The sequence below is a fragment of the Rhincodon typus genome, chromosome 8, assembly GCF_021869965.1.
Source record: "Rhincodon typus isolate 14 chromosome 8, sRhiTyp1.1, whole genome shotgun sequence".
In the NCBI taxonomy this organism is placed as follows: Eukaryota; Metazoa; Chordata; class Chondrichthyes; order Orectolobiformes; family Rhincodontidae; genus Rhincodon; species Rhincodon typus.
Window position 1 is genome coordinate 77,018,853 of NC_063339.1, and position 24,942 is coordinate 77,043,794.

The 24,942-nt window shown below is 42.3% G+C and overlaps 1 protein-coding gene across 1 annotated transcript; it reads left to right on the forward strand.

The window, feature by feature from the left end:
• The first annotated feature begins 10,676 nt into the window (after positions 1-10,676).
• Positions 10,677-14,420, forward strand: LOC109916748 (EEF1A lysine methyltransferase 3-like). The gene is made up of 3 exons (XM_020516483.1): positions 10,677-10,835; positions 12,199-12,310; positions 14,020-14,420. Exons 1-3 carry the CDS (start codon positions 10,677-10,679, stop codon positions 14,418-14,420), a joined length of 672 nt encoding a protein of 223 aa, XP_020372072.1.
• Positions 14,421-24,942: the final 10,522 nt, after the last annotated feature.

The window sequence follows — 24,942 nt, forward strand, 5'->3', positions numbered from 1 at the left end:
TTTCTCGAAGACTGGGATTGCACTCGCCTCTACATGGTTGACATTATACCTCAGCCTACTACCACCTACTCCGCCTTAAAAACAAGAAATATTCACTAATCTATTTTACAGTTACGCCCTGTCTCTATTTCTGCCTTCCTATCAGGTGAAATAAACGGACAAGTATTGAGTGTTTTTTACACATATTGACTGCAGCTCGTTTCCCTGTGTGAGGAGAGAGGGGTGTTATGGGCGGCTCAAGCGGGAACGAGATAAACAACAGGCCGCCCTTTCCGATTCCAATGACAATCGTTATGCAAGTGGTATAAAATGTTCCGGTTGTACCAGGAAAAGTATCTTGAAATAGTTGCAGCCAAAAGTTCATTATTACTTCAAGGGACTCCATTTACCTAACCCCGCCCACCCCCACGACATGTCAGTCTTTTAAAGTCAACATCATCACCATGTCATGGGACGTCTTGCCATTAGCTTTTTCCCTATCAATACTGTGTGCATCGCTGAAACGATGGGATAACATTCCAGAACGGATAATTGGAATTGACCCAACAGTAATAGCCCTGCATAGCACAGGCGGCCGTCAGTCCAGAATTCAGCTCTTTCTCGTGTAAACAACGTATTACTTCAGTGCTTTCCGATTGCTGCCGATAGTTAACCGATAATCCTCGTGATAACAGGAATATTACCTTGTTGGAGATATTCATCGTGACATGATGCTATCAATTAATTTGAAGCCTTCTAGCTCCTTACAAAGCAGTCCATTTTTTAAAAAAATCAGATGAATGCAACCATTTATACAGCAGCCTCCCTTTCGGAAGATCGATAACCAATAAAAGAGTATGCCCACTCCAAGGACCAACACTCGTCCCATAACATCTAGAAGAATATCAAGTTGATATTGTATATGTGGCGATTTTATGTTCTAAATGCACTTGACGCAGTGTTATCGCGTGTCCCAAAACATTGGTTGGCACTACTTCTCATGATCAAATCATTCCATGAACTCTTGGTATCATTCTTTAAAACAGTCTTGTTAGCAGTTACATATAATTTATTTCCACCGTACATTCATTGCAGGTAAGAAATTAGCCAAATAGTCAACTGTTCTGGATATCCATGCGTTGCTTGAATTAAAGCCTTCGACTTGATGGGGATTTAATGCTTGACCCACATTTTAAGTAACGAACTTGGACAATTTGAGATAAATATCTTTGATTTAGACGTCGCCCATTTTGTTTTAATTGTAAATTTATTATATGAAAATATTGCAATCCTAACGAAGACCTCACCGTTTACACTCCATAATTCACCCTCCCTACCGAGATCCAAATGCATACGCTGCACTGACCACATCACGCGAGCAGAACCCATGTTGCCGAGTGGACCCTCCAGCCCCAGAGCCCGGAAGAATCAGTCTTTACTGCTCCGTCAATATCCAAACGTTTGCAAATTTTAGTTCCTAAAACTCCAGTGACCACCCTTCACGCTCCCCATCTCATTGTCTATTATTTACAGTTGACAACACAATGGCCACTGTACAGTGCGCCTCACTTTCAACACCTCCACATTCACATGCCAGTGATCATAGTCGCCGATGCACACTCTTTCAACTCTTCGCAATTCTCCTTTCGCACCGTAGTGTCTATAATACACTGTTCACATTCCAGCAACTTGGCGCTGACCGCTATCCACTCGCCTCTGCTCGATATGTATTCCATTGTCCACTGCTTGCCACTGTTCGCACATTATTGAAACCTGACTGATCAAACTGTGATATCCTCACCCGTATGTACTGTTGCCGACAGCCCACTAGACCCCTTATTATTCACACACCGCTAAGCACAACTTAGTCACCATGCCTCACGATCCACTCGTTACTGTAGCAGGTTACGTTATCGTTATCCCATCATACAAACCTTACAATCGTACACAGCTCTCCATACATCCAAAGTCTGCACCCCATAACCCCACACCGTAATGTTCACACAACACTCTCCAAAGCCGCTGTACCAACTGCCCACATCATGTGTTCACAGGCCACGTGCTCCAGACTCCATTGCTCACTGTCTGCACCCCGCTGCTCAGGTCCCAGTCTTCACAATGAACTACTCACGCCATAACATGCCCCTATCTGCATAACAATGTCCACATCCTTCCTTCTTTGCTGTATTCTTCACTCTTGTTTCGACACATGGGATGATGTGGCTTGCATTGTATCAACTCTACATGTATTCGCCTAATCTCCACTATTTACCCCCTAAAGTCCACATCCTTCGGTCCACGCCATATTGCCCACGACTTTCTGTCTACGCGTAGTATGCCGGATACTTAATTAAACAAACCGTTCTATTCAAACTATATGGTCTACATTGTAACAGAACCTAGACAGTTTGCGTTCCAATGATTTCCTTTAACTGCCATGCAATCCTTTTGAAACACCATGAAGGCCTATGTATTCCAAACGGCTTAAAGCCACAAATTGTGATCTGCATTCACCCAATGGTTCAAAAGCCTTATTAGAGCTGAATTCAAACCCTACATCTGATCCTTCTGGATCTGTGTTGCCAACTGAGCCTCCTCTCGCCCACCCCTACCTTAACAACCCACCTTCGAACTGTGGATAGCGCGCGTCTGAAGAGAAACGTAGCCAATATAAACGTTGTCTCTAATCTTGGCTGCGTTCTGTCTCTTGGATTCGCTTCTGGGCTGCTTGTAATAGTTTGCTGGACAGAAACAGGTACAGACTGGTGCGGTCAAACTGGACCCTTCATCACGGAGGAACATACCAGCCAGGCAAACAGAAACGCTATCTCGTTCGGTGCCTCTGACCTTTTCGGTCCAGATAGAACTCAGAATTATAATTTGCAAAACAAAAAACTACTGTGAAAGTTTGTATTCAATCTACCCCCTGTTTAGCTATACTATAGATTTCTGTGAGTCAGGACAATCTCTTGGCAATTCACCCAGAGATGTGCTTTCTTCCTGTATCCAAGCTTCATTTTCTTTTACACGAATTCCAACAATCAATGCGGATTTGGACTATTTAGTCTTGCCATCATGTCAAGTGCTTTGGTTCTGTCATGATGAAAGTTGAGCTGTTTTCGAGTACGAGCTGCTTGCTAACCATAAGAGGAAATGAAAGAGAATCAGTGAACCTGTTGGTCCGATGGTGAATGGTCTGTGCGCAGCAGTCTAGCTATTATCAAGTCAGTGATTTCTTTAACTGTTATACACTCAATGCGCCGTCTTTTGCAGTACATACTGCAAAAGCTAACTCTGAAAAATGCGTATTTGAAAGCAGCCATATACGGTTGTGAAGTGTTTACTGTTTTCAGCCGATTCCCCAACGACGGAGTGTTGTTGTAAGACCGAAATGAATGCGGATATGGAAACAATAAAACAATAGTATATAATGCAATAAGATATGTAGTGTCCAGCTGAAGGAGCAAAATCGATAGAAGCACTGGGCTAATAACTGTCATTACAAAGCCGTGGTTTGCTTCTAGGAGCACCTCCTGCAATTTCAAGACCCCCACCCCCACAACTCTCATCTTCCAGCCCCCAGCCTCCCCAACCACCCGCAATTCCAATAGTGATCGCAGATGCAAAAGCGATAGATATAATCTCGACATGGTAAATGTGTGACTGTCACCACTATCTCAGACAAAATGAACTCACGCCCGATTTCATCGATGAAGAAAAGAAAAAAACTTGTTTATCGCAACAATGGACCTTTAATGTATGAGACAATAAATGATTATTCATTTGAAAATTAAACGATACCCTTTTTATATCCACACACGCATTCATTTGCAAATAACAAACAAGACAAATAGGGGAATGAGGATACTTTTTTACAGTTCTTTTCGTTTTGATTTCTGCTAATTATATCGCAGGGTCTTCGAACTCAGTGATTGTCAATTCGATAGCTGTTGGGCTGGACCTAGGCGTTAATTTACAAGGTAACGCAGTGTGGAGCTGGAGGAACACAGCAGATCAGGCAGCATCAGAGGGGCAGGAAAGTTGACGTTTCGGGTCGCGATCCTTCTTCAGAAATAGAAAGGGGGAAGGGAGCTCAGAAATAAATAGAGAGGAGGGATGGGGCTGGAAAAGGTAGGTGGGTGCAGGTTGGGATTGGTGGGGATTGGTCAGTGAGGTGGGGAGCGCAGATAGGAGGGAGGGAGGATGGACAGATTGTGTCAAGTCAAGGAGGCGGGGATGAGAGGGAGGGTTGGACATGGGATGAGGCAGAGAATGGGAGATTTTAAAGCTGGTGAATTCCATGTTGAGGCCATCGGGATGTAGGTTCCCCAGGTGGATTTTGGGGTGTTGCTCCTCCAGTTTGCGGGCGGCCGTCATTGTGACACCGGAGGAGGCCTAGGATGGACATTTTACCCAGGGAGTGGGGTGGGGGGGGGGGGGGGGAGTTGAAATGATTCGCACCGGAAGGTGTTGTCGAGTACAAAGCCAGATGCTCTACAAAACAGCATCCGCTTGGTCTCACTTATGTAGAGGAGGTCACGTCGGGAGCAGCAGATACAGTAGACCAAGTTAACCGATGTACAGGTGAACCTCTGTCTGATGTGCAAGGTTTGTTTTATGCCTTGAATGGAGGTGAGGAGGGAAGGTGTAGGGGCAGGTGTAGCACTTCCTGCTGTTGCAGGGAAAGGTGCCTGGGGTGATGGGGTGAGTGGGGAGTGTGAAGCGGATGAGGGAGTCACCGAGAGAGCGGTCCCTACAAAGGGCAGATAGAGGTGGGGAAGGAAGTATATCTTTGGCTGTGGAGTCCGATTGTAGGTGGTGGAAGTGGCGGAGAATGATACGTTGGATGCGGAGGTTGGTGGGGTGATATGCGATGACAAGGGAGATTCTGTCTTTATTTTTGTTGGGGGGAAGCGATGTAAGGGCAGAAGTGCGGAAACGCAAGAGATGCATTTGACAGCATTTTCAATCACCGGAGGGTGAAGTTATGTTCCTTGAAATAACGCCCCATCTTGAGAGCAGACACAGCTGAAGTGGAGGAATTGGGAGTAGGGGATTTCATTCTTGCGGGAAGGTGGGTGAGAGGAGGTGTAGGTGTAGGTAGCTATGGGAGTCAATGCTGCCTGTCCTGCTGTGTTCCTCTATCACTGACTCCAGCATCTGCAGTTCTTGCTATCTCCTTAAGTTACAAGTTTTCTTTTCAGAGTATAACAGGATTGTTTCCTTCCGCTCACAGAGGGAGACATAGCCTGGAGAGAGAACTTTTTGCAAGCTTTTGGAGATCTGGGTGCCTCTGCTTTCTTCTTTCAGTTCATTAACAGAACTAGTAATTTCAACGAATCCAACAACAGTTGTTGGGCAGTTTCATTTTCTATCAAGCACCTGGTGCAACTAGTCTCACAAAAGTATCAACTTCAGTTTCTCCAACAATTACATGCTTTCTTGTACCCATCGATTGAATAGCATAAAGTTCTACTTTTGCTTGGTGTTATAACACACAACTAGTTGATACTCTGAAACTTAGAAGTCCAAATTTCAATTTTCCAATGTATATTTCAAAGAAATTAGCAGTCCTCATAATGGGTGCTTGGCATGGTGAAAGGATATGTGACAAACCCCGAACTCCTAGAATCCAACACGTGCAGGTTAGGTGGTTTGATGCTAAATTGCCCATAGTATCCCGGGATGAGCAGGTTGGGTGAATTAGCCAGGCTTACGGTGATAGGGTTGGGGAGGGTGGATCTATGTGGGATGCTCTTCGGAAGGTCGGTGTGGACTCGGTGGGCTGATTGGCCAGTATCCACAGTGTAGGGATTCTATGCTTTTATATTTGTCCGAAGGAAATGCCCCAACTAACATTAGGCTTTAGTTTAAAAAGAAATGGAAAGTTCAATGTCTTCTTCCTGGTGTGACAGTATTTGAATCACTCTATGCACCATTTCATAATACTGGGCCTACTGTCACGTTTAACCTGGTTCGAACCCCATAAATAGAGAGAGCATAACCCCGGCTATCAAACGGTAATCTTGCTGTAAGAATCAAGCCCAAAATATGGTGTACTGTCAGCATAAGACAACTCTTAGACGAACACATATCAACAAAACCATCACCAGTGAATTCTAATGCGAAATCTAATGTACAATCAGGTGGGGTCTTTGGCACTGTGGCAGTGTCCTTATTCCTGGGCTAAGAAGGCCCAAGCTCCCAGGCCCACTTTCTTCTAGTGCTATGTCACAACATATCTGGGCAAATAGATATCCAAGTACTTGAGCAAAGTATATCAAAACTAACCCAAAATTATTATGTTTAACCATCCCCATCATTATATTGTTGAATTTTACATTTAATTGGCAGTTCAACGAGTTCAATTTGTACTTATGTATCCTCACATTATTCATGCTGCGCAGATTCGTGGGCGAAAAAACTTTTTTCCCCATCTCAAGCCCACACAAATGGGTATTCATTTGGGATGGTGGGATTGTGGTTCTAAGGTAATCACACAGCAGGAAGATCAGTAATCCCATTTCTACTTGATTTATTTCAATATCACATTTGCTGTTAAATAATTTCAGCGTTTCCAATTTTATTACACGATCAGGATCCATTCCATGCAATGGCCATGTTTAGTTTGAAGGCAGACTTCGCCAAATCCCGATCCATTCTGGGCTGTCTATCTTCAATCCAGAAGCACGAATTATCACGCTTCCTCAACATCACTTTTGTATCGAAGGTTTGAGTTATAAAGAAGGGCTGGATAGGCTGGGACCTTTCTTCACTTGAAGGTAAGAGGTTTTGAGGTGACCTTATAGAAGCTTATAACACACTGAGGAGTACAGATAGAGTTAACAGTGGTTGTCTTTTCCCCGGGGTTGGGGATTTCAAGATTAGGCGGCATATTTTTAATTTGAGAGGAGAGAGATTTGAAAAAAAGACACGAGAGGCTTTTTTTATACAAAGGGTGGTTCACGTGTGGAATGAACTTCCTGAGGAAGTGGTGGATGTGGGTACAAATACTACGTTTAAAAGACATTTGGATAAGTACGTGAATAGGAAAGGTTTGGAGAGATGTGGGGCAGGAGCAGGCAAGTGGGACGAGCTTAGTTTTGGGATTAAGTTTGCCATGAACTGGTTGGACTGAGGGGTCTGCGTTCGCACTGTATGACTCTATGATACTATAAGAGGGAGATACAAGGATCATCCACTTTGCCAGCTCCAAAGAAGCTGGCTGCATGGTAGGAGACCAGCGCTGACCAACTTTTCAAGCTTTTGTTTTAAGTGTGTGCCTGATGGATTCCCCTGTCAGGGGACTTGGCAATGAGAATAAGCTGGCATGAAGTATAGAAGCAGATTGTGAGAGCGTCTATTAGTTTTGTAAGTGTGTAAAGTGCAGAGCGAGTGTAGGTCCCTGAACAGTTTGGATGTGGTGAATAAATAAATGGCAGAGTTGTTCGACACAGAGCACTCTTCAGTGTCAGAGTCATAGAGCCATACAGTGTGAAAACAGACCCTTCGATCCAACTCGTCCATATCGACCAGATATCCTAAATTAGTCTAGTCTCATTTGCCAACATTTGGCCCATATCCCTTTAAACCTTTCCTATTCATATACCCATCTTAGCTATCTTCCAGAAGGCAGACAATGAAAAGACCGCCTCAGGAAAAGCTGTCAAGTTAGGGACGACACTATATCCAGGAGCCGCAAAGTGAGGTCCATTGCAAGGGCAACTCTATGTCACTGTGTGTCTGTTTCTCCTTGTCACCAGTGCAAGAGCTGCTGAGGGCCAGAAGGAGGTACGGGAAGTGCCAAAAAAGTCAGGGGAGCAGCTCCGTTGCACTATTAATACGACTGGTCATCAAAAGATATCTCTTATCCACATCAATTATCCATACCCCAATCTCTCACTGCGCCTTCTACAATACACCAACACAATTTAATCTAAACCTGCTGTACACTTCAGGTTATACACCCCACCGCCAACAGTGCATCACAATAAAGAACCATCCACAAGTACAGTACACAGGCCACTCTCCACACTACATTGCTTATACTATTCTGTTAGAGACTTGAAAGACCTTTTCATTCTCTGTTGTAGACCTTTATGACTGTACAACACTCCACTATCCAAAACATCACATTCTCCACTGCTCGCCTCCTGCTGCTAATTTACATCCATGTTGACCTTAAATTCGTAAGATTCCGTTTCTGCTGCTCATTAGCTTTATTCACCTTATTGCAGGTATCACGCAATATGCATTGGAATTAGATGTTATTTCACCCAACAAGCTTTACTCTTCACTTTTCATAAGAACTAACTTTAGCTTAGTCAACATTTGACCTATTTCAAAGCCTGCTATTACTATTCAGACCACTATCATTTTATAAGGTTTGCATCATCTTTCTCACTAGTGTAAATCAGCACCCATTTAACACCACTGGTGGCTACATGTTTTGGGTATAGCAGTGCTGGTCATCCTTGTGAGGGCTTCTGAGCAGCTTGCGTTTGGAAAAGTGCATGATTCTCAAAGATTCATTAATTCGGGCTAATGTACCCTTTCCCCAAACTGGAGAAGCTGTTTTTTTCATTCGTGAGACATGGGCATCGCTGGTTGGCCAGCATTTAATGGCTGCCTCAGGTTGCCCTTGACGACGTGGCCTGTGAGCTTCTGAACAATATCCGCTCCTCTGCACGTGAACAACCACATGGGGCATTCCATCATCTCCCGGAGATTGACACTCACAAAGTTACTCAAAAGTGGCTTTGGTGAGAGAGACCAGAGTAACATGCAAAGAAAGGGAGAGTTTGCTGTCAAAACAAGAACGTGCAAACCCCAATGATCCGCATTCAACCACCTACCAATCACTGTGAAAGGTATTCAAACAGTGCCATAACAATATCGCTGTGATTTGCGCTGGGAATTATTTTGCCGCTTGACATCTGACATGTGGTTCGATGGAATTTCAGGATGGTTAAAATTCATGTTTCTTTTCTTAACACAGTCAAAATCTTGTGTCCCTATTATGTGATAAATGTCTTCACCAAACACATCAACAGAAATACCCCATTTGAAAAGAACTGAGCACTCTATGCTGAAGAGAGGAAGACGGGAGTCCAGAATTGAAGAGCATGTATTCCAGCACATGTGACGCAGTGCTGAGTAGCATCTTTCGAAATTTATGTCTCCATTTATAAAGCCGAGGCTCCAGCATGCGCTTTCAACCGCTTTCTCAACTTGCCCTGTCATCTTTAATGCTGGATGTACATACACCCCCAGCTTTTTATTTGCTCGCCAGGTTCAAAATGGCGCCTTTTATTTCCCATGGTCTTTCCTCGGTCTTCCTACCAAAACGTATTACATTCCGCTTCTGTGCAATGAAGAGTTTGTCGATGTCCTCTACAAATCTGTCAACGCCCTCGTCACAGTTCTCAATACCCTCATGGTTTCTTTCTTGTCATCTGAAAAGTTTGCAGTTGCGCCTTGGACCCGCCAACTGAAGTCAGTATTGTACATGCATTACTCTAATCAAGAAATGTATTGTTCCTGTTGCAAAACCCTGGGAACAACAGTGCGTGCGTCCCTCCAGTACCAAAACCCAATGTTCACCACTACATTGTTTTCTGTTACTCAATCATGTAGCACAGGGCACAAGAGTAAACGGAAACTCGCATTGAAATGCGGGTGTTTATTTTCAGGACACTGTGTTCTGTAATTCCCTTCGCCAGCACCAGTTCCATTGTAGCATTCCATATTTTTAATGCGTCTCAGGAATATCTCAGGCTCCAACTTCTCTGGGCTCCAGGCGGTCCGAGCGTACGTTTCACCTTCTCAGTAAAACTCCAAGCGAAGCAGAATAAAAGCCTTCTCTTCTCGCCGCTTCAGATAGCAAATTAACAAATGGTGACCAAAAACAAGAACATGCAGATTGTTGCATCCGTTTGATCTTCACGCTTCAGTCCCTACAATCGGCGCTGTGCTTGAGCTTTTTCTTGAGCTTGATCGAAATACACATCACCCCATCAATCGCTCCCCATCCTCCCTCCTCGGCTCTTCCCCATCACCTCATATGAGAAAACCGTTGCCACTGCTTCCTGGTTGAGGGTTGACTATATAGTGTTGGAATCGTATCCGAACGTCAGAGCTTCAAAAAGAATGAACGGCATTGCAGGAGAGCACGGTGCTAGCATCTCTATATAATTTATATTTGCGACCGCGCGTTTGTCCCAAATCATCCTTTCCCACCAATTGGATTCGCTTCCTGCTTCACATGACCGCCCTTGTACTGTTTTTGTGATCGGGGTGTTGAGGTAACTGTTGACAACAAATAATGCAGGTGAACTTGCACAAAAAAAACATTCTACGGACTGATAAATACAATTCTCGTGTCTGCTGCCACTATCTCCCGATAAGTGTAAAATGATCCAGGTCACTATTTTATGGTGAAACATCCCTCAGCCATCACCAACGCTCTTCCCTCCGTGGGCACTGGTGACTCATGTGAAATTAGCGAGGTTGCTTGAGGAGTGACTGCGTTTCATTGGCTGTGAAGACTTCTGGGGAACTGCAGCGGGGCTATATAAATTTAAACTCATCTGCGTCCAGAAATCTTCGACGTGCTCTCCACTCCTGCTGCTGGACAGAATCTCGCCACAGTTCCCAAAGGGTCAGAAGAATTCCAGAGGACATTTGGGAAAAAAACGATGACTTATGCCTGGAGGGTAGACGATGTGGCGAGAGACGAAGTTGGCGTGTCGAATCCCATCGTATATGAGAATAAATACGAATTCTGCGGATATAGTCTCAGAATCTCTCGATTCATCAATGCTAACCTCGGCTTTTCTGCTTATGTCTGGGAAGCTGTAAGTCAAGGGAATAATAGAGTGCAGGCAGAGACCGTGCCTCTGTCATGTCTCAAATTGCAGACCCTGTCACGGTGTTTCTGTGCGAGTTGTGGTGATGTTGACCCGCTCTTCCTTTTCTGAAATAACCGCCTGGATTTGGGGAATAGATCCACAATCTGTCCCATGTTGCCCACAGTTGTTACCAGGACTGGAGGGTTTGAGTTATAGGCAGAGGCTGGGTAGGCTGGAACTCTTTATTTTGTTCTGGAACATTGGAGGCTGAGGGGTGACCTTATAGAGGTTTATAAAATCATGGAGAAGGTGAAGAGCCAGGTCCTTTTGCCCAGGGTAGGGGAGTCTAGAGGGCATAGGTTTAACGTGAGAGGGAAAAGATTTAAAAGGGACGTGAGAGGGCAACATTTTCTCACAAAGGGTGGTGCCCATATGGAAGGAGTTGCCAGAAGAATCGATAGAGGCGAGTACAACAATAATATTTAAACCACATTTGGAGAGGTAAATGGCTCGGTATAGGTACAGGGATAAGGGCCAAACGCAAGCAAATGAGCCTAGTCCGTTTAGGAAGCCCAGTCGGCATGGACTATTTGGGCCGAAGTGTCTGTTTCTATGCTGTATGACTATACAGTTAACTGGGTCGTGCGCTTCCCTCACCCTTTCTAGGCAGCACAGTGTGTGTCTGTGGCAGTAATCTCTGATTTACTCAGAGTCCTGTGAAGCTAGTTAAATAATCTGCCCTCGCTGTATCGATGGGTTGTGTTTTACACTTTGGTCTTGCAATTCCCCGCCTCTTCCCCCCTCCCCTCCCACCTACTTCCCCTTGCCCTTCCCCTTGAGCGTTCCTGACCTGCGCTGCTCCACAATCATATGAGCCGGTCTTGTTTGGATGAAGCCAACATTCTCCTGAGGTTGGGAGGTGGGTAGAGTTGGCATCGTTTCTAATGCCAGCCCTTATGGGGTCGTTCACTTCATGGGAAGTTCCATATTTAAATGAGGACTTCAAACTGCAAGGACCAGACAGAGTTGGCGTCTTCCACTTCTTTGACATTAAGTACCACAACCCCAGCGCTGCATTTGTTAAGTGGCGAGTAGGTTTGGGGTTTTGCGCGGTAGGGGCGGTTCGGAGCTGGTGGAGATCAGTTCAATTCCTCTTCTTCGTTGCTCCTGGCGGGTATTGCATCAGCACGTGTCCCCGAGGCCATGGGGAAGGGGGCGATTGTTGTTGGAGGAGCAACGGTCTCTATCAGTCTTCCTTCCCCTCCTTTTGGTTGGGTGTGTGGTGGTGAGTAGAAGGGAGGGTGGTGTTGTTTAAGGGACGATCAACAACTGGCTTTTTACTTCTAAGGCACGTGTTCCACATTTTCAGGGGATTGCTCTCTGCCAGTACTTTCAGAACGAGAAGATCAGTTTCACTGGCAAGAAAGTGATTGAGCTGGGATCGGGGACGGGAATCGTAGGGATTTTAGCGACTTTACTCGGTAAGTGAGAGAAATGTCCTGAACCACACAATTGTTAACATCAGGCACTAGTCGGGACCACAATGACAATGGTGTACCTGTGAGCAGTGTTACAACGCTAACACTCATGGATGACTGAGATATGATACCGGTTAAACTCCCGAGCCATTGGTAAACATGAATTAAGATGACTGCACTCTCTTTGCTTAAAACTTTAGAATTTAAAGTTACGTTTTTGGTCCTGCAAGCTTTCCATACAACAAGCCCACAACTATTTCTCTATTTTGACTGCTGGAAATGATCTGGTGACTCTACACAAAGCAATGCAGAAGCAGCTTTCCCACACCCAAATCAGAGCACCAGCGTGACCTTAAAACGTGTCAAGTAAAAGGAAAGCCGAACCTTTTGCTGTCAGCAAGTGTGAAGATTTCTGGAAACAGTGGCGTCTGCATCTATATAGCCTCGCTGCAGTCCCCGGGGACTCCTCAAGCCAATGAAATGCAGCCACTCCTGCGGGTACTCTCCCACTTTTGCGGACAGATTTCCTCCAGCAATATTGAACTCGTCGCTAACTTAACGTGAGTCACTAGTGTTGATTGACGGAAGAGCGTTGTTGATGACTCAGGCATGTTTCACCATCAGATAGCAGCCTGGATGATTTTACATTCATCTGAAGTGGTGGTAGTGGCAGTATCTATTTACCATCCTGTAAAATCTTTGTGTAGCCTAGCTTTTTTCTTGTCAGCAGTTATTCGCCAGTCTTGGGTGAATGAAGTTATGAGATACTATACCCTTGCGCCTTTGAGACTGTGAATGCAAGAGACATGTTTCCAGTTAGGCCTATGATTAGCTGCTAAAGAAATCCACAGGCACTTCAGGTAAACGGAAGTAAACAATAACGTAAATGCATAAAAGACTGCAGGCGCTGAAATAATGACAGGTGATGCTGGAAGTTTTCAGCAGGTCAAACAGCAATCTTGCACAGGAAACCAGTTCAACCTTCAAGTCAATGAAGTTTCAATCATTGATAAAGGAGATGAAGATATTGGGCCGATGACATTGCTGTAAGGAGTTCCTCCAGTGATGTTTTTGAACTGAGATAATTAAGCTCCAATAACCACAACTATCTTACTTGGAGCTAAGTGTGTCTTCATGAAACAGAAGGTCTTACCCCGATTGCCATTGTCTAGTTTTTGTTTCGTTCCTTAATGCCAAAACAGCTAAACACCACCTTGATGTCAAAGGCAATCACGATCACTTTTCCTATGGAGTTCAGTTCTGTTGACCACGCTTGGACCAATGCTTCAATGATGTCAGGAGCTGAGTGTCCCTGGCAGAACCAGAAATTGTTTGTAAACGAAATGCTTATTCTTCTGTAATTCCAGCTTAATAGCTCCTTCTGTCACTTTGTTGATAAGCAAGCATGGACTAACATACCCCAATTAAAGAGATCTGCAAACATGTACGACTTTAGTAGAATAGGACTACGTACTGGTCCTAAGTAAAGATATTGTTGCCTTGGTGAGGGATAGGTTGCAAAATGAAAGTTTTCCCTGTAAATGCAGGCTATCAGCACCAGGTAAAATAATAAGGCATAAAACTGTCAGGCACTTCGTGGGCATTATTTTGTGATAATTCTTTTTTGAATGTTACTTTTTGCTTCCTTATCACAAAGTATAAGCAGCAATCAGTGGCAAACAATTTAAGGAGATCGATTTTTCTCTTTGCAGGTGGAGATGTAACCATAACAGATAAACCGAACATCCTGAAACAAATAGAAAACAATGTCTCCATCAATGTTCCTGCTGCCTGCCAACATCGTGTGAAAGTCCGCGCCCTGACATGGGGTGAAGACCAAACTAAATTTTCTACTGTCTATGATTTCGTACTAGGTTCGGACATTGTTTATAGCTCAGTTTCCTACCCGGCATTAATAGAAACTTTACGCTATCTCGCCAGGCAAGGGGCCACAATTTACCTCGCTACTGAAATACGAAGGAGTAATGATTCTGCACTTTTCCATGAGAAACTCTTGCCTCGGTATTTTAACTGCCAGGTCGTTGAAAGTTTAGAGACAAAAAGCATCATTGTGTGCAAACTGAGCAAACTTGCGACAACTCCTGAGGATTGATTCGCAGGCAAAGACTGAAAACGAGTGGGTGCTGAACATACCGCCCAGGTTGAAAGAACTCCTGTCAATAGTTCTCCTGTCTTTATTGCTCGACCATAAGACTTTTAGTTCTTGCTTATAAGTATTTATTTTAAGTGACAATTCTTGATTCATTTCGTAATGTCTACTATATTATAGCATATATGGTAACTAAAAACAGTTGTAATATGTCATTTCCACCTTAAAACTATGTGCAAATTTTAAATCGTCGTTAAGAAACGAGGATATTCAAATGCATGTAAAGATAATTATAAGCACAATCCAGTATAATTTCTTCGTAGCATGGAATTTCTTTGTCTCAATCTTTCAGGAGAATTCTCCTAGAACCCAAATTTTTCTTAATTTTTCTTAATGCTGAAATGTATCAGTTGTCACGCTTTTTGGTAGTGATACAAATGATGCATAAATTCACTTTTATTAATGTAATCAACGCACCAATTTCTTTATTAAAGTGCCACTTCCTTCACATCCACCTATCACTGCCTTTTGAAAAGTCTGCAGAAATCGTCAATATTCAGGTTGAGTTTATGCCCAGTCCATTCTGTCCCTTTCTGCCACGTATTCTGACTTCCCAGGTCCCAAATCTTTTTTGATACTGCATATCAACCATATGGATTTGCCTTTTAGCAGGTCAGGGGAATAGCAAGTGACTGTTATCCAAGATGAAGTGTAAAGTAGTAATAATATATTAGTAACACATAGGTTTTCAATTCAAATTATAGCATGATAACTGCTGGGGTAAATTTCAATTTGGCTACTGTTGGGCTGCTCCCTGAACAGTAAAATACCAAGGCAAGCTAATAATTGCCAGTTAATTTAAAAAGATCTACTTCATATCCATATTTAACACTTGACTTCCTCTGATCACCAGCAGCACAGTGTATGCAAGTTGTTACCATTAGACAGGGCCATGTATATTGATAAAACTATTTCATGAATATTGTAGCAGCAAAGCTTGATCTTTTCTACATCTTGCAAGTGAATACCACTGTATTACTCCTTTGTCTAACATTGCTGCATTCAGCTCATTTTACAACAAATAAAAACTAACAGAATACATCACATTTCTAAAACAAAAACAAAAATTGCTGGAAAATCTCAGCAGGTCTGGCAGCATCTGTGAAGAGAAATCAGAGTTAACATTTTGGGTCTGGTGACCCTTCCTCAAAACTCAGTTCTGAGGCTCACCGAACCCAAAACATTACCTCCGATTTCTCTTTCCTACCAGACCTGCTGAATTTTTCCAGCAATTTCTGTTTTCATTTCTGATTTACCGCATCCACGGTTCTTTTGGTTTTTACATCACATTTCTAGTCAGCTGGCAGCACCCATTGCATTGGTACTGCATTGACTAAGTAGACAATTAGATAACTCAGTTCTCTCTAAGTAACACTCACTGTGACGCCAATTCTGCAATAAATTTAAGGTTTTTCTAATTTTGTCTAATACCTCATATTTATACATCCATCTCTTTTCCTGAATTAATGAAATAATCAAGAATTATTTAAATGCACATTTACAATGTCATGCCATACAAGACTATATCCTAAATTCTTGAAATTGGGATCAGAATAAGTGGGTGTTTTCTTTAACAGTGCAGACTCGATGGGCCAAAGATGTGCTATAGATCTCTAAGACTTTATGACTTTATTATTTGTTAAATGTTATGAGGATTTCCACTTCTACCATCATTACAGGCAGTGCGTTCCAAATTCATCGACCATAATCCCAATCTAAACTAGTCCCACCTGCCTGTGCTTTACTTTAAATAAAATGACAGCAGTTGTCAAATTCTATAAACCTCAAATTTGTGAACTATCCCTTTCCTTTGGTTAATTATCAAACACTTTGTTAAAATCCATGCAGATGATATCAACTTAATCCCTTCCTCAGTACTCTTTGCTATATCATCCTAAAACTCGTGCACACTCTTAATTAACACAAACCTTTCCAAGTGCATACTGACATTCTACTGATTAATGTTCCTAAACTTTACATTACTGTTAATGTTAACCTGCTCAGTTTATAATTAGAGAATTGTCCTTACAACCCGTTCTTGAATAAATGAGTCACATTTGCTGTTCTTTTTTTTCTGAGCACAATTGAAATACTGTAACAAGTCCTCCAACTATCTATTCCTCCATTTTGCTTTAGCAACCTCTGATGCCAGCAATCCATGGCATATCTGCCTCCAGCACAGACTGGCTTTCCATTGCTTCATGCTCCTCAATTTTCTTCCAAACCAATATTTTGAACATTTCCACTTCCACTGATACTTTGTGAAAATCTTATTCCTTAGTAAATGTCAATACATGCTACTCATTAAATATCCTACTATTAAATAGCCTTACTCCATGACTCCTACATATGCAACCATCTTTGTACCTCATAGAATCTACATAGCCTCTTGCATGTTGATAGAAAGGTTTTGTTTTTCTTTTACAATGATTGTCATTGAAATCTCATAAACACATAGGGTCTCTCTGTCAACCTTATTTTCCACTTCACTGCACTTTTATATCATTTTTGATTTATTTATTCTTGGAGAATTCAATCAACATGCATCATGCTCTTTTTTTTTGTTTTATCTCACTTGTCATCTAAGTAGTTGTAGTTTGGTTTCCTGTTCATTCACTGTGTTTGAACATACCTTGTCCACATCTGATGCAATTTTTCCTTGAAGATCAGTCTCTGTGCTATTCCAGTTTTTATGCTATCAACTTGGTTCACTTTACTGTAGCTAGAACACTTTTCATCCTACTAAAATTAACCTGCTTCCAATTAAAACATTCCACTTTAGAATGTTCTGTCCTCATGATATAATAAATAATCTCAACCAGGTGTTCCACTGTAGACATTTTGGACTGGACTTTGACCTACCCAATGAGTCTATTGATGAACCATGAAGTTGCAGACATCATATAGAATGGGAAGGATGTGTCTTCCTGACCCAGTCATGTGGCAGGAGGCTCATGTCACACCAAAGTGGTCTGAAGTGATTCACTTTGATAGGAAGGACATTAAGAGGTAATATAAAAAGAGGGTCACAATACTGAAAGGGATACAGGACCAGAAGTAAATGGTTGTATGTTTGCATTAGCTATTGAAGGTGGCAGGACAAGTTGGAAGAGCAGTTAGCAAAACATGCAGTGAGTAGGCTTCATTAGTACGGGCATAAGAATACAAGGGCATTAAAGGAATGCTAAATTTGTATTAAAAATTGTCCAATCTCAACTGGACAAATCATATCAAGTTCTGGACGCCATAATTTGGGCAATATGTGAAGGCATTGCAGAGACATACAGGAAAGACTCCAGGGCTGGAAAGATTCCAGGGTTTAAAAGTTTCAATTTCATGCATCGATTATAGAAGTTGAGATTATTGTTCCTGGAGAAGAAAAAGTTGAGAGGAAACTGGATGGATGCATTCAAAATTATGAGCTGTCTCAATGGAGCAAAAAGAAGCAAACTGTTCCTTGTGGTGAGAGGATATAGAAGCAGAGGACACAGCTTTAAGGTAACTGGTGAAAGAAGGAATGCTGAAAGTAAGAAAACTATTTCTAGGCAGCAAACGTTTGGGATCTGGAATTCACTGAGACTGTGGTGGAGGTAGGTTTTGAAGAAATTGGATTATTATCTGACAAAGTTGAGCATGTAGAATTACAGTGAATGTGTGAGAGAATGACAGAAGGTATATTATTCATATGGAGAGCTGGCCTGATGTACAAAGGGCCAAATAGCATTGTTCTGTGCTTTAAGAATACTGTGATTCTGTGACACGTGGTCGAAGCTGCTCTGCTGTTAGGTGACCTGTGTAACCAGATCCCAATACAAGCAAAGTTCCTGATTTCAAGGTCAGACAGCTCAGTTAGAAAGCTGAAATTCTGAATGCAGCCTTTTCCTGACAGAAGACTACAACAGAAATGGCAAGCATCATTAGACGTGTGAATAGCACAAACAAAAACCATTAAGCTCCACATAGAAAACTCTCCATTGTCGTCAAGGGTTTCATCAAAGAATTCTGCTGTGTTTGTAGATGTGACAGTCCAAACAATTCAATGCCTCATGGGCCAGCAAAGGCACACTGTACAAACTCCTCCAGATTGGTTGGGATTACAGTGAGATTCTGTCTCTGGCTAATGACTGACAAAGGCTAGAATGCACCAACAAAGCAGCATCAATGATGGTGGCTGTGAAGTGATAGGCTACAGACTCCCTCTGAGAGACTGGGTTCAATGTCACAAAGGATTGATGGCATTCATCACACTGCAAGGCCAAATTTTTGGTTTCATACTATCAAAACACAGGTGGGAAAGTAGAGTAAGTGAATGGTTAAGTCCTCAGATGGGCGTTGAGGTGCAAAATGCTTCTCTCACCAGCTTACATAGTCCACATGCTGTGTGTGTCATCAGAATCAGCATATTTCCTCTGCAGCTTAACCAGATTCCACGGGAAAATGAGGAATTAGTAGCCACTGACAACTCGTGAGACAGGGGACAGCCTCGATTGCATGAGTCTCCTCAGCATCATGGAAAACCTCAGTTTTAGTCATGTCGTGCCTGCAGGACAAAGGAGCCCACAAGATAGCCATGACTGAAAACAAAGGCAGAGCTGGCAACCCAGGAGCTGAGAAGAAGGGTCTAGGCCTGAAACGTCAGCTTTCCTGCTCCTCTGATGCTGCTTGGCCTGCTGTGTTCATCCAGCTCTACACCTAGTTATTTTAGCTGAGAAAGGAGTCGGCCAGCTGGGGTCCATTTCTGATGCAGAGTCTAGATGGCTGGGTGTGGAAAGTGGGGAGGAATTTCACTCATGCTGGCATTTCTGGCTGCTATGGTAGACTGCTGTGCCCAGTGGGAGGGCCCTCTAATATCATCACTCTGGGAATTGCCTTTGATCTTCACTTGCAGGGTCGACTGCCTCAGAGGCTCGTGAGCACACCCTGTGTATTTCACCCAACACCTCCTCGTCGGACCACAGGCTGGATGTCTCAGTGCATTGAGATACTCTTGTCCCCTGCAGACAGCACCAGCACCGTTACACTCACCTCAGCAGGAGTTCAATCATGTGCTCACCCAGAGATAAAATCTGTGAGTATCTTACAGTCATGGAGATGTAGATGAGGGAGATAGTGACAAGTGAGCCTACTGGCAGTCAGAGAACTGCTAGCAGGCATCTACCTACTATGCTGCGCCCAACTTCATAGAATCTTAGAATCCCTACAGTGTCAAAAGAGGCCATTCAACCCATCGAATCTGCGCCAGACCTACAAAGAGCATCGTACCCAAATACAGCATCCCCCTCCACCGTATCCCTGTAACCCCACATTTACCATGACTAATCCACCTAACCTGCACATCCTAGACATTATGCACAATTTAGCACGGCCAATCCACCTAGCCTGCATACCTTTGTACTGTGGGAGGAAGCCAGATCACGCAGAGTAAACCCATGCAGACAGGGCTAGAACATGCAAACGCCACACAAACAATCACTAAAGGCTGCAATCAAAACTGGGTCCTTAGTGCTGTGAGGCAGCACTGCTAACAGCTGAGCTTCCCCTACCTAAAACAACAGCTAAACAGAAGAGAAACTCATCAAGCAGCCATGAACAAGCAAAAGTCTTTCATTCAATGAAATAACCTCTGCCATGTCTCAAGTAATGAAGCATATCACTTAATATTGATGGAAACAGTGAGATTGCCACAAAGGTTCTAACCCCAAAGATCACTCAATAGCCACCTGGTGTCATCGTAGCCCTGCAGAACACCACTGGTGCCCTCAGCTAACTGTAGGGGTTGGACCAGCAAGAGCAATGCCCTCCAATGAATGAGAAGTAGAGCAGAGTCATGATGTACAGAAACACTGTCAGACTTGCAGCTTGACATGTCTGAGTTCTTCACAAGGCACCCTAAGTATTGTTAGAAACTCCCAGCCCCTTTGTCTAAACTCCCTCTAGCAGCAGTGGTCACAGAGAAATCTCCTACAATGATGCATCAGTCCTGGAAGACCCAGTCCTCCCAGGCCTAGAGCTGGCAGACACCTACCACAGTAACCAAAGCAGGAAGAACAGCATTCTTCCCCCAGCACATCTGAAAATGATGGGGGATGCAGCTTGCCACTGTATGCAAGAGTCTGTGAAAAAGTTTGATTTCATGCAGTAATGTAGGTTTATATCATCAAACCAAAAAGACATTCTGCATATCACTCAAATGAATAATGCAGCATATAAATTTTAGTATCACTATCATGCTAAGTATGCATGCCACGTGTCCCGGGCTTGCAAAAGTCAAAACACAGTGTCCAAAATTAGATGTCAATCTACTATTCATAGAAAATTGCCAAATAATATTGAGGTGTATGAGAAGTTATATTAAGAACCAATTTCAGATTGTCAGTCAGGCTTAGTGTGGTGAAGAAACTATATATATTAACTGACAAGGCTCTGTTCCTTGCAGCCAGAAGGAGCATGCGCACATATGTCACCTCAGTCCTTAATAAGTGTTTCCTACTCAGTACACTTCGCAGCTAAGGTGAACTAACAATTACGTCTGTTACACTCCTGAGATTTTTTTTAAAGTCGTACCTTGTTTTGCGAAATTGCACTGCCACAATTTTCGTGCTTGTCCTGAATAGATGGGGCAAATTTTCCAAATTTGCCTTATAAAAATGGCTATGTAAATCTGGTGACTGTATTATGCTGCAAAATTTTATTTGAGGTCTCAAGACTGATAAAAATTGTTACATCAATTGCTTTCTATATTTAAAGTATTTATCATGCAATAGAATTAAACCAGGTGAATCATTTCCTGGAAAAATAATCTCACAAAAATAGGTGACTCCAGTACTCTATGTTATTTATCAGGAAATGCCATGATCAATCAGTCAAACTGCCTTGCTTGAAATTTAAACAAAATCTGGTAGTTAACTGCCATTATCAACTAACTGGCGCACTCTCTATAGTAAATGTCTCTACCAGTCAGAGTCCACTTGTCAACCATCAGCACTTTTTTCTCACACAGTATAATCAACTTCTGTCCCACCAATTGATTATTCATAATGATGAGCATTAGGTACAGATGCTGTGTTGGAACAACAAAGGCTCGAGTTCCTGTATCTTTGCTGATCAACATATTCAAGCCTTTTAAAGACGATTAAGAGAGAGTTGATCAAGAGGAGGAACTAATCGACCCTAATTTCTATGGAGGGGAATTCAGAACTGAGTCACATGAAATGTCCTTGTACTTTATTCAGGCTTTTATATACACATATGTGGACCTCATAATGTTTCATCTTCAGGGGTGTATGGTATTTAACATGAAGTGATTAAGTGGCACTCATAGCTTGAGATGTGGAATTCTTTGTGTAGACCAAGGAGGAATGCACAGAAAACATATTTTAAATGATAAGGCACTGACACACAATCCTTAGAGAAACTGACTTTAAAACAATGAAAGTGGTATTGGTGAGATGGAGGTAAAAATTACAATTGGAGATACCGAAGAAATATCCACAAAATGGACAAAAGTGAAGGAAGAGCTGGAAAATCTTTTAAGTCCATGAATAACATGTTGCCAGTTAAGCATGAGCCAGTCTTAAGCTTTATCATCTGTGTAATCAACTTGCAACTTTTGAACAACGCTTATGGGCTTATGTATGGTCTAAATCATCTGTTTTAAAGATATCAAGGGGTGGAGTGTAGTGTTAGCCTTAAAATAATATCTCCAAATCAAATTGTTACGGGTTAATTGTTAAGGGCAAATTAGACTTGGCAATAAGCAATTGAAAGAAAACACATGAAAAACAAGCTTAGTGTAAAGACAGCCTGTTTTGGCTGGAAAGTAATTGCAATGACTTTGCCTAGCCTTGGGAACAGACTGTCATGCAAAGACACAGAGACACCTAGACCTGTTTTTTTGCCCAAAGGAATGCTTGGGAAATGTACTCAGAGATCAAAATACAGCACGTAATATCAGAATAATAACATAACTGGGGACTTTGCCCTGCCAGAGGACTTTCACCATTGGACTGGGCTCACAAGACTGGCATGGTGGGAACTGAGATAGAACTCCAAGTGCCAGCCATCACCCAGGAGTATCAGACCAGCAGCAGACAGTGAGACACACGTGAATATCCCTAAAGTAGTTTAGGCTAATAGATTCAATCATTAAATTGCATATATCTAAAGTAGATTAAGCTAATAAATTTGCTTTGTATCAAAACACACATGTCTTCTTGTACTCATTTTTATCAGATCTTTATTCAGAATCCATTAGGCACTTTCAGCTTAACAATGCAAACAGTCATGTGAAAACAATTTTCCTTGCAGTGCCAATTACTTGTAATCTGTGGTCTCAGATTCTCAATCTTTCCACTACTGGGAACAGCTCATTTGCGTGTTTCTGTCCAATTGACCTTTAATTTTGGATACCTTTCCACTCATGCTCCTCTTTTCCAAGGAAAACTGTTTTAACATCTCCAACCTACAGATGTAGTAGAAGTTTCTGGAGAAATTCTACTGAATTTGTTCTGCACTCTCTCTCTCATGCCTTCAAATGAATCCCCCCCAACTTGATGACTTTGTAGTGTCAATACAAAGATTGGTAGGAAAGTATGATGTGGAATGGATATGAGGAGTTTGCAGCCAGATATAGTTAGTTCAAATGGGTATGCAGAAATCTACAAAATGGAGAATAATGCAGGAAATTGTGAAGTTGTTCTCTTTGGCAAGAATAATAATAAAGAGGAGCACTACTTAAACTGGAAAAAGACTGCAGAATTACAAAGTACAGAGGGATTTAGATGTTGTAGTGCATGAGTCACAAAATGATAATATGTAGGTACAGCAAATAATCAAGAAGGCTCATTGGATGCTATATTTTGTCAAGAGAAGAATTGAATGTGAGAACTGAGATACTGACCTTAAGTTGGACAGGAAAATGATGAAATTTCATTTCCAATGCTGCGTGCAGTTTTGGTCTCCTTATTTAAGGAAGAACATAAATGTGTTGGAGGTGGTTCAGAGGAGGTTTGCCATCATGACATCTGGAATGATTGGTTGTCTTATGAGGAAAGATTGCACAGCATGGGTTTGCTTCCATTGGAGTTTAGAAGAGTGAATGTGTATAAAATCCTGAATGATCTGGACCAAATGGACATGAAAGAGATCTTTCCTCTTCTGGGTGAGTCTAAAACTGAGGATGACTAATTTCAAAGTAGATGTCACCATTTTAGGATGGAGAAGAGGAGATTATTTTTCTCTCAAAAGTGTTATGTGGTTTTGGAACTCTGATCAGAAGTGATGGAGGGGCTATATTAAGTATTTGGAACAGAGGCGTAGATTAATTCCTGCTTTCAATGCAATCAAAGGTTATCAGGGTAGATAGAAATTTGAAACACAAGATTGAAACATAAGTAGAGTGGCTTGATCTAATTGAGTGGCACAGTCGGCTTGCAGGGCCCATATTGTATACTTACCTCTTTCTTCGTATGACTGAACTGGTTGTGGAATTTGGGATGTCCAAATTTGACGCTTGGGTTTATATTGTGTGATCAGTCTGGCTGTTTTGTTATCCAGCTTTGTATAGCAGGTTAGTGTAACTGAGTGGCTTGCAAGAGAATTAAAAAGGTAATTAACAGGCAACTACACTGTTGTGAGTTTGGAGTAACTGAGCATGAAATGTAAGTGAACTAGATACATTTTTGCAGTGATCAGAGAGTTATATGGTGTAGCTGTACTTTCCAACGTCCTTTCCCTAACTGCATGTCCCTATGTGCTTGTGATTTGACCTCACAGCTCAAGGATCATTCGTGCAGTGCTTACATTCTCGTCAAGTAACAATGGCTAATCCTTTCCTTTCATTAGTTGTCTTAATCGGTTCATTCTGTGGAATAGATTGCTATGAAGAGACACAAAATAGAACCCTTCAGACTCTTGCACAACTAAAGTATTTTGAAAGGTCAGTGGAACATTTTGGGTCAATAGTAACAGCTCAATGTGTTTCAAGTGTGGAATAGAATTTCATTCGAATGGATGCATGTTAAAGTGCTGTTGCCTGACAGATTTACCTACGTATCAAAAGTTGCATTTTGATTCAGGCTGTACTCCTTCCAATTCAAATCATGACTGTTAAACAATTATCACCTCTGTTTAATTCACTGCCACTTCTCTTCCAGGTATACCCACCTTGAATAAGCTTTGTTATTTGCCATAAAGGGATTTCTATTTTAATCTTTTAGCTTGTTCACTTTGATGGATTTCTACTCCCAACTAGTGTTTATAAAGTATTTGCTAAAACTCGCTTTCACAGCCACATCTCTTTCCTCAGTGATTGTCACTGGCTTGAAGGGTAATACTAAACTCAAAATGTTAACTTTACTTCTCTCCACTGATGGCGCCAGGCCTGCTGAGTTTCTCCAGCATTCTGTGTTTTTATTGTTCGTTCATGTTTACATAAGAACACCATTCATTTGGATTGGCGGAAGTA